General features: G+C 42.3%; 1 protein-coding gene across 1 annotated transcript in view; it reads left to right on the top strand.

The window, feature by feature from the left end:
• Positions 1-479: 479 nt before the first annotated feature.
• The window catches only part of gan (gigaxonin), a 31,446-nt gene continuing 20,562 nt past the window's right edge, over positions 480-11,363 (top strand). The window contains exons 1-6 of the mRNA XM_084334429.1: positions 480-577; positions 2,118-2,312; positions 3,680-3,794; positions 4,857-5,207; positions 8,473-8,541; positions 10,296-10,447. Of these exons, the coding sequence (XP_084190555.1) occupies positions 2,125-2,312; positions 3,680-3,794; positions 4,857-5,207; positions 8,473-8,541; positions 10,296-10,447 (875 nt within the window). The 5' untranslated portion in view covers positions 480-577; positions 2,118-2,124. The remainder of the gene's footprint in view (positions 578-2,117; positions 2,313-3,679; positions 3,795-4,856; positions 5,208-8,472; positions 8,542-10,295; positions 10,448-11,363) is intronic.

Raw genomic sequence — 11,363 nt, 5'->3', positions numbered from 1 at the left:
CCCTTTGGCGCTAAACCAATCAGAGAGCGTCTTCGCACACTTAGGCTACGGAAAAAAACCACGCGGAAAAGCGACAAGGCTCTGTTCCATTTCTTAAACGTTGTACCCTTCACGTATCCACCTTGCGGTCCATTCCATACAACAAATGTGCAAATATAACTTATTATCTTACTAAATTGTAGTATTTCCTCTACACGTGTAATTCATTTAACACCATAGTTTATCGAATAAATGTCATTGCAAGGGGTATTTCTTTGTGAAAGTAAGGAGGCCGTTCTGAGCGATAATATTCGAACAATATGTTTGGTCCAAAGCCGAGTATATCTGCAGAGCCGCAAGCCCAACGTCTGGGCGGGGCTTCGGAGCCTGTACTTGGTTTGAGGCGGGGCTTCGGGGCTTCAAACCAAGTACAGGCCCCGAAGCTCCGCCCAGACGTTGGCCTGCGGCTCTGCAGATATCCCCTATTGCCAAAGCCAGCAGCGCATCGCAACTACATACAACATTCACGCCTGCTTCATACTGTAGTTGTGGTGCCCTGAGGTCGTTTGGAGAGAGACCCACCCTGTTCTTTGTCGAGGTAGGACGACAGCAACTAAAAAACTATCACAAGCTGAAAATGACAAGCTATATAAAACAAAATAACAAGTTGTCTAAATGACGGGCCCGGAATATGTATGTACTGTTGTTGCACTGTTGTATTAAGCAAGGTAGCTGTACAGCCTGTGACTGTGCCCCATTGATTTACCTGTTTAGCAAACTAGCTCGCTTGCTTCCCTTATTTGATGTAAACAAGACGAAAGTCTTTCTCTGGTCTGCATCCCCTTAACAATTGTATGTATTGAGCTGTACTGTACTGTACCCATTCTGCAATCTGTTAATAAAGTTTTCAATCAATCAATCAAACAATTAAATGACACTGTTTTGTGTTCTGTCAGGATCTATGGGTAACAGTACTGTATATTTGCATATCGTATATGTCACAAATGTAACAGTACTAAATACCTGTATGTCATGTATGTCCCTATGCCATAAATGTCACTATGAATTGAAAATGGGGGACCCTGATGTAAACAAGACAAACGTCTTTCTCAGGTCTGCATCCCCTTAACAATTGTGTGTATTGAGCCGTTTGATTGATTGATTGAAAACTTTATTAACAGATTGCAGAATGGGTACAATACAGTACAGCTCAATACACACAATTGTTAAGGGGATGCAGACCAGAGAAAGACTTTCGTCTTGTTTTAGGGTCCCCCATTTTCAATTCATCATAACATATATGACATACACAACATACAGATAGACTACAGTACTGCTACATCTATACATTTATGACATACCAGATTTGCAAATACAGTACTGTTTGTGATACAAAAAGAGTCCAGAGAAGAGTATATACATTTGATGTAAAACTGTACATTGGTGGAGGTTGGGTAGGTGGGGTGGGGGGGGGGGGAACACTGTACAACTGTACAAGCAAAACTGTACATTGGAATATTGACAACCATACTTGGTCATTTACTGTACATTGGAGGGGGTTCGTTGGGGGGGAACACTGCAAAACTGTACATTGGAATATTGACAACCATACTTGGTCATTTACTGTACATTGGAGGGGGTTGGGTTAGGACATTTACAGGAGCCAGTTTCGAATTGCAGTCTCCCGTAGGTGTTCTTTGAGAGTGTTTTTGAAAGTGGGTAGTGATTCACATTCCTTTACGGCTGTGGGTAGGGCGTTTGGTTCCACATTGTTGTGGCATAATTGCGAAACGTGTTTAGTCCCTTGTTTGAGCCGAATCTGGGTTTAACATGATTTGTGGAGCTCCCTCTGGTGTTGTGATCGTGGTATTCACTGACCTTTGGGAAGTATTTTGACATGTACATGGGTACCTTGATCGTGTAGTGTATCTTGTAGACCAGGCCCATTGCAAGTTGCTGTACTCTGTCGTCTACTCTAAGCCATCCTAGGTTGTCAAAGTGGGCAGAGGTGAGGTGGGTTCTAGGAGTAAGGTCAAGCAGTAGTCTGACCAGTTTGTTTTGAGAATGTTACTGTACTGTATTGTACCCATTCTGCAATCTGTTAAATAAAGTTTTCATTCATTCATTCATTCTACTAGCCGGGGCATGCCCGATTCCGGGATGAGTGCTCCTCCAGGTACCAAGGTTTCGGACCCACTACATTCCCAGAAACTGCTCCGGGTGTTGTGCTCCTTCTGGAGAGAGCAGAGCTTCCATGACGCAGTGCTGGTCGTGGATGGAGAAGAGATTCCCATCCAGAAAAACATCTTGGCTGCTGCTAGCCCATATATCAGGTTAGGTCAGGTCACACATTATTGTTAATGAAAACAACGGGGTGTGTCTGTGTGCCTTTTAGATGCCTGTGAGATTCTCACACATATGCACAGAGACAGACACGTAGTGTAGGCCCAATTTGATTATATAAATTGAGGTTATATTCTCATAGTATATTGATTCTGAAAGAGTTTGACTTGTAAATGTAAAACTCGTAGCCCATCTTAAATGTTGTTCAGCCACTAGATGTTGCACTTCCATTGCATTCACATCACAACACCTCTGTTGCTCAGGTGGTTTCCAGTTAGACAGAGATAAACAAAACATACATTTTGGACCCACCAAAATTTTTTATCTTAAAATGTGCTGTAAGTGGTATTTTCTTTAGTTAAAACATATCTTAAAATAGCTCTACATTCTGACAGCCATCACAGTGTTTGGCCAGTAACATGGTAAAATATTCTACCAGTGCAGTAAGCAAATTTGTCTGGACAGGATTTCTTGAAATAAGTAAAACATATCTAGGGTTCTCTCTCCTGATTGGATACATTTGGAACAGGATACCAGAATATTTTTGTTCCGTTTACTGCAGAGTGGAGGGACTGGGAGACCCATGTTACTGACCAGACCCTCTATATCAGTGATGGCTGTCGGAGTGTAGAACTATTATTTTAACATGTAGACCACTTATTTTAACAAAGAAAACACAAGTTACAGCACCTTTAATCAATTCACATCATATTATTCTACACATTCCTAAAAAAAAAAGATAATTAAATTTATTTATTATTAAAATTAATTAAAAGATTATTATTTGAAACATATTTGTCTATATAAAGGTATTATCAATAGCACCATTACATAAATAGAAATATAGGTCTGTTTTACTCCAATGTTTACAAACATTACCAATGTAAACAAAGCTATTACAGCCCCAAAATATAGTTTAAAATCACATGTATCTGTTTCCCGCTGTTCGTCCTTGTATCAAGAGCTCAGATATCAACTAGAATATGTAAATATGTCCTATTTCTTTTTCTCATTTTTATTGGTGTGGCTACCCATCAGTTTACATTTGTATCACAGGTTGGGCCTTTATGTTTTACCTAGCTCATCTCGTCTGTCAAGTATTTGTGTTGCTATCAAGAATCGGCAAGTATAACAAATATTCAGAAGGTGCAGAAACACAATAGTTTCACAGTATGTATGTTGACACATACAAGAGGCCATCGTCACATACAGTAACACATCTCTTTTTGGTCAGTGGTCCCAAAAACAGAGGGATGCCTCTCTGTGAGTCGCAACGCCCCAACATGGTCACTGAAGTCCTTGTAGATTTCATTCTCAGTATACATTTTCATATCCTGTTAATAACTTTGTATAACAGGACAAAGCTGAACTATAATCCCCCGAAGGACGATGGCTCGCTGTACAGGATCGAGCTGCAGGGCATCTCCATGGCCATCATGAGGCAGATCCTGGACTACATCTTCAGCGGTGAGGTGAGTGTCTTCACTGAGTAGGTGAGCTGGACTGATGCTGCGGGCGGTGGTGGGAGTAATGCATTACAAAGTAACATGTTACTGAGATCACATGGCTTTTTAGCTGCAACCAAGCAGCCGTAAATTCTCAAATAAAAGCTGGGGTGTCAATTGGTGTCAGCCAATTTGTGTCTGGGTGTTAATCAAAAGCTGGGTAAAAAAAAAAAAAAGAAGAAGAAGGAGAAATTACTGAAAGGCTCGGATGGTCAATTCAATTTAAAGGCTCGGTGGTCAACCACCACAAGAGGGCAATAAAGTATCACAGAAGAACCACTGATCCCCCCCCCCCCCCCCCCCCAAGAAGAACAGTGACATCAGTCTATATCTATCTATCTTATCTATCTACAAAGTGCATGAAAATTCTTCTGCATGCGTGGCCCCAGTGGGAATGGAACCCCTAAATGTGGCAGTGTTAGTGTCATTATATATATATATATATATATATTGAATTTCAATATATTGTCCCGTCCCCAATGTATAGTATAGTAGTAATGTGTACTATATACTGTATATCACTTTATATACATGCCATATAACACTAATGTATGAATCATCATATTTATCCCATAAATACTGTATCATATTATAAACAATACGCTGTGTATACCAACTATGGGGTGCTCTTTGCCATGTATGTGTGTATGGATATGTATGTATATATGTGTATGCATATATATGTATAAATGCTATAGACATCATGTATGAATATGGGTAGGTGTGTAACTAGGAGTATGTATGTAGATATGTGCAGGTATATATGTGTATAGTAATGCATGTATGTAAATTGTAAATGTAAAAAAAAAAACGAAAAACTAAACGTAAGTCTTCAGGGGTAGGGCCCGACAAGCCTAGTGCTTCTCCCTAGCCCTTTTCGGACAATTGGACAATGCTGCAATAGTAGCTGGTAAAACTTTGGCGATTTATGGAATGACCATTGTTATGTGTCCAATATCCGAAAAAAAAAATGAACTGAACTGAACTGAACTGAAATGTCCAGCAATATCTCCTGTGGCCCCCATCCAGATCAGTCTGAGTGAGGACACCATTCAGGACATGGTCCAGGCCTCCGACCTGCTCCTCTTGACTGACCTCAAGGCTCTCTGCTGCCAGTTCCTGGAGAGCTGCATCGCGGCAGAGAACTGCATCGGCATCGCCCTCTTCTCCCTACACTACTGCCTCCACCACGTCCACTGCACCGCCAACGAGTTCCTGCAGACGCACTTCCGGGACGTGTCGCTGTCGGAGGAGTTCCAGGAGCTGCCCTCGGACCGGCTATGTGAGATCCTGGCCGTGGAGAAGCTGAACGTGGGGAACGAGAAGCACGTCCTGGAGGCAGTGGTGCGCTGGTTTGCACACGACCCCGACGACCGCAGGGTGGGTTATTATAATGATACACACATTTTCAGAGTCCACACGGATTTAGATTTTGAGCTCCCAATATGATAAACTTTTTTTTAACCCTTTAATCGCCGTAGGACGTCTTTCCCCGCCATGCTCATTCTGCCAAAGACGCCGTACTACGTCTTTGATATCAATATTTCAAAAATCTGTGATCGAAATCATATTTCTCCCCCGGAGACCTGAGATCTCCTGTTGATCTCCTCTCAACTCTCCAACGGTTCAAGAGCGCCATCTGGTGGCCGATCGGCGGATCGCCCAAACAGGAAGTGATGCGGCGGAAGTGGTGCTCTCCCATATTTCGTCCGGGCACTCGCTATCGTTAGCGGGACTCCATCTTGATACACTGGACATTGATCGGTTGCAAATAACTCGATAAACAACATGATTTGGACGTATATACAACCTGGAAATGGATCGCATATTTCTACATCCCATAATAGGAACATTTCTGTTCCACGCTCATCGCCCAACGCTACGAGGAAGCTACGGTAAGATTCAACGTTATTTTCTAACGTGTTCAATACTAACTGCTCTAATGATCATATCACCCACACTAGATGAATCATATAACGTTGGCCACGGAATTATAAACGACCCCCCCCCCCCCATCCGGTCAACATCAGATGACTAGAAGCACGTCCATTTGAAATTTTTTATCTCGCGCAGATTGCTATCAAACTGTATTTGATCATCAATATAATGCATTTGGGGCTATAAATCACGTTCTGGAGAAAGCTGCAGAAAACGATAAAAACATACTTATACTTTAGACCGTATTTTAGTATGAATATGTGAATGAAAAAGTATAACGTTGCTACACCCTGAACAATAGATATAGGACGTTGAATGGGCCATAGTAATGTCAATTTAGCAATACAATTTAAAAAGTTATAGCCCTGCAAAGAAGGGGAACTTCTCCATATTAAATAGGGCTGGCGGAGGATGGTAAATTATGAATTTAAGCATGGCGATCAAAGGGTTAATAACTTTTCACAATAAGAAAACAATCACAAACACAAAGACATAACAAAAACACAATCCAGGGCTGCATTATTAGTGTCACTTTACAAAAATATACTTTTCACATGATGAGTACTCAATTCTCTTAGTAGTTATGGTGAATATTCTTTAAAACTATACATCATCCAGGGCGGCTGGGTGGCGCAGTGGGCAAGGCGCTCGCCACCAACGCAGGAGATACTGGTATCGAGCCCAGCTCTCTGCGTTGCTTCCGGCTTGGCCGGCCGTCGTACTAACACAATTGGCAGTGTTAGGGGTGGGAAAGCTGGTGGGTGGGTCCTGGTCGTTGTAAACAGCGACTCCTACAGTTCGGTCGGGGCGCCTGCTCAGCGAGGAAAGGATCTAAGGGGGGTAGTGTGATCCTTCCACACGTTACACCCTCTCAGTGAGAGTCCGCGCTGCCAGGTGAAAAGAAGCGGTTGTGTCGGAGGAAGCATGTGATAGCCTCCACTCTCCCAGACCGACTGTAGGGGGTAGGTGCGCAGCGACCAGGAAGGGGATTGGGAATTGGCATAACGACTAACATTGGGATGGGAGAAAAACTGAGGAAAAAGGAGGGGGGAAAAGATTAAAAAAAAACTATACATCATCCGCTGGCTGTCGTAATTAACACATTGGGCGCCGGGCATTGTGCCCATCATTGGGTCCAGTCTGCCACCACTGTAAGCCTATGGAGATGTTTACCTTCTTTGCAGGGCTATAACTTTTTAAATATTATAGCTATATCTGCATTACTATGGCCCATTCAACATCGATTATCTATCGTTCCGGATGTGGGAACGTTATATTTTTTCATTCATACATTGTTGTGTTAATACCGTCTAGAATATAAGTATGTTTTTAAGCTTTTCTGCTGTAATTCCAAAAAAACGCTAGTTATGATAAATTATCGATTGCCGTTTCTTTCCTATACACGCTATATTAAAAAATTCAAATGTATATGATCGGTATACATTATGCTTCATCATGCGTGAAGGAAAGGGGGGCGGGGGTAGTTTATAATTCCTTGATCGTCAGTAACGGCTTTATTTAGTATGGGTTGATATATTGATCAGACTGATTGCAAACAAAGAAATGGACAATCAAGCTGAAAGTAACGTTAGTGTCGTCTTACCGTTCGCCGATGAGACGAGACTGGAGGAAAAAGATCCCAATTATTTGACGTCGAACTCCTAGATCCATTTCCGGTTTGTATGGCGCAATGCACTTGAGTGTTTGTCTGGATCCACGCAACAATATATCTCTGGTGGAGGAATTTCCTCGACGCACCGATCACCACTTCCGGTTTGCAGAGAGTGTAACTCGCCCGACCATCCACCTGGTGGCGGTATTGAGGCGTTGCAATCTCAGACAGGCTGCCGCTGCAGTCCGGAGGGAGGCTGGATGAATTATGAATGCCATGGCGGAAAAAATGAAATATTGATCCCAAAAACGATTTACGACGTTGTTGGCCTTCAACGCATGGCGGGCAATAACGATATAATGTCCATCCAATTTTCCTTTTGTTGGAGGTTCTTGTTGATACCAGTGACGTGTGATCGCTTTCTTACTTGCTGCTAAAAATATTTTTATCAAATATCTGTCTCCTCCTACTAATTCCTCAGGTAAGTTACCCAGGTACAAATAGGAGAAGGTCTCCGGTATCTTAAAATTCAATATAACCTGCATGGTGGAGTGAACATCTTGCCAATAACGTTGAATACCTGGACAATTCCAAAAGATATGAGAGTGGTTTGCCTCCCTCTGGCCGCACTGTGTCCAACATGGTTGCTCTATGCCTAATTGTCGGGATTTGATTTAGGGGGTTATGAAGAATCTAGTTACGTTTTTCCAGCAGAATTCTCCATGTTTTTGAGTTAGTCGCGCTACATTGAGTTCTGCACATGTTCTCCCTTAGTCAAGCTACATTGAGTTCTGCACATGTTCTCCCCACAATATGATTTTCAATTCTTTATTCGTACTACAGAGCTCTAATTATATACATTTGGAGGTAGTTAGCCCCCCCCCCTTATTTGTTAAGTGATATGTTTTGATATGGATCTAACTGATTTTAGAGCTGCAACAAACGATTATTTTACTAATCCGTTCATCCAACGATTATTTTATTGATTATTCTATGAATCTAAAGGATTAAGTTTCATCCAAAAAAGACCCATACAGTTGAATATCGTGTCAACCCTAAAGTGAGTTTGATTCCATATATCCCTTCTCCCTCCAGGTGCACATGAAGGAGGTGATGTCTGCCGTGTGGGTGCAGGGCCTGGATACAAGCTACCTGAGAGAACAGGTTGGTATCTAGCTATATCTCTTTGTCTCACCATGGCATGGTTGAGTGTAGGGTGGTAAACAAGTAAACTTCAGAGTACAGATACACAATATGACATTTTAATGGTACGATTATTGTCTAAGGTACAGTATATCACAGTAATATCATAGTTTTCACAATTATTATACTTTTATTTTTAAAGATAAAAAAAATAAATATATACAAATAATTACAAATCTGTATCTTCCTTTTGAATAAAATATTCACAGGCTGCAGGACTTATTTTTCTGCATTAGGATTGTTAAAGATAATCAATGTCAAAAAGAGTAGCCTATAGCAGACACACACACACACACACCACAGAGGGGCAGTGGCCTATTAGCAGACTTAAAGGGGAACTTTAATTAGCTTATTTAACATCTTCCCTGGAGTTAGACAAGAAGATGCATACCTTTTTTGTCTCTGTGCGTGCATTTTAGCTTTGGGAATAGACGCTCCGTTAGCATAGCTTAGCTTCATCACTGGAAGTGAGGCAGGACAGTAGCCTTACAGTGCCTTACAGTGTATTGCAAGGTCTGACATTGACCAAACTTGATATGCATGACCTTGGTGGGCTCTAGGTCAACTCCTGAAAAGGGGGTCAATGTCAGACTTTGCAATCAAAAGTTAGGGGGCTAATAACCCTTGCCATAATTTCAGTGCGCCCCCTAACTTTTGATTGCAAGGTCTGACATTGACCCCCTTTTCAGGAGTTGGCCTAGAGCCCACCAAGGTCATGCATATCAAGTTTGGTCAATGTCAGACCTTGCAATACACTGTAAGGCACTGTAAGGCTACTGTCCTGCCTCACTTCCAGTGATGAAGCTAAGCTATGCTAACGGAGCGTCTATTCCCAAAGCTAAAATGCACGCACAGAGACAAAAAAGGTATGCATCTTCTTGTCTAACTCCAGGGAAGATGTTAAATAAGCTAATTTCCAAAAAAAGTGGAGTTCCCCTTTAAGGATTTTAGAATATTTCTAATAAAGCTAATGAACTGAACAATTTGTTAATCTTCATCAACTATCCAACGTGAGTTGACAAAAGTCAGAGGGACTGCTCCGCTGTGAACTGCAATTCAACAGTGAGTTGAATTGTTTTGGGCCAGCTTAGTACGTAATAGCGGTTTACATTTCTTACCTTGACTTGGGAAAACAGGGATGGATGGTGATCTTGAAGATGCACAACACAACCCCTCCCACACTGCCGGTTTAAGGCGTTTGTTTTGCCGCATATAAGGCTGGGATGTCGGTTCCTTCTGGCATTTTCACAGCAAGTCTCCTCTGCTTGTTAGCAGTGATACTCACTTGCACTCACTGTTAAACACGAGCAGAGTTTTCACTGCACACACAAACAAAGTGACTCGCGAGAGGAGATGTCAAGGGGCAATGTAGGAATGCAGGGCCGAAAACCTTTGTAGCTTCTAAAATTCGTGCGGTTTGGAAACTAATGTTGTGTTACCGCAGTTATGGTGAAACTGGTTAATCCCGACATCCCTACTTCAGAATTAAGGAAAGTGAGAGGTTGTGAGTACTGTACAAGTGGTAAACTCAGGCTAGTTTGATGCCGTCCAACTTTGTAAAGTATGTTTGATTGTTCATCTTTTGTTACTAAGTATGCAAGCAAATCTTTATTTGTATTGCACATTGCCATGAATGAACAGAAAACGTTCTCCTTGATGACGGGACCTAGACACTGTCATAATTAAACATGTCATGTTGCATGTGATCACATCAGGCCCTGGGAGAGCCACTGATGAGGGAGGTGATTCGAGACTTCATCCCATTAACACCAGGGGGCGCTCAGGCCGAGGGGGAGGCTCTCCTCGCTGCCTTCAAACCCAGGGGCTACTCGGAGTGCATCGTGATCGTAGGGGGAGAGGAGCGCAAGTGAGTTACTCAACTGTTGTGTATGGGCATGTGCATGCTTGTGTATGTGTGAGTTTGTAGTGGCCCCCCCCCCCAACACACACACTCTTAGATGATGTAAAGACATGGGTTCTGTTGTTCACCCAAAACAAATGGTTTATTTACACCTCTGTCATCCCTCGTGGCTGTAGCAGAAGCCAACCTCTTAACAGGCACCCAGAAAAGTGGCAATTCTTTTAACTTGCACTTGAGGACTGCATACTTTTTTTGCAAAGCTTAGCTTTATACTTTATACTTATAGCACATGCATGAGCCTGGTCTCTTTTTAAAGATAACATTCAATCTGAAGTTACTAATGCAAAAAAGGAAAATCGTAAAAATCTGTTCAGGAATGGGTCTTTGAGAGAGATCCGGGTAAACCGTGCGCCAAAAAGAAAAAAAGCTCTCCAGAATTCCATTTCCTCGTCCACGGCCATTCATTCGAAATGTGATTCACTTCTGGTTGTCACTCGTCAACTTTCACCTAGATCCCTTATTCGCACCCTCCCACGTGGGGTATCATTGGAAAGCTTCACTCATTGGCTACAACGCTGACCAATAATCTTCGCCATCAGCGGATGATTGGCAGTTCTGGAGCGTCGGGAGTCCGGGGTGGTCATCTGACGCTTGCCTGACATATCGTCATGTAACTCAAGAACCGAGGCATGGATTTGTCGAGTGAGGTGGCGTTCGAACGGCAACAAATAGTTCTTTAATTCGGTAATTTATATGTTCTGCGAAAAATGCATTCCGAGCTGCTAGACGCTCGCAAAGTGCAGTGACTTTCGTCGGGCTGTTGCATGTTAAGAGGTTTTAAAGGGGACATGCATTGCTATTCCTTGCACTATTTGGGCAACTTTACACAATTCCTTTACACAATTTTTCAGCCTCAGGATTT

Source organism: Notolepis coatsorum, assembly GCF_963971535.1.
Source record: "Notolepis coatsorum genome assembly, chromosome: 18".
NCBI lineage: Eukaryota > Metazoa > Chordata > Actinopteri > Aulopiformes > Paralepididae > Notolepis > Notolepis coatsorum.
This window is presented reverse-complemented; position numbering and strand designations above follow the sequence as displayed.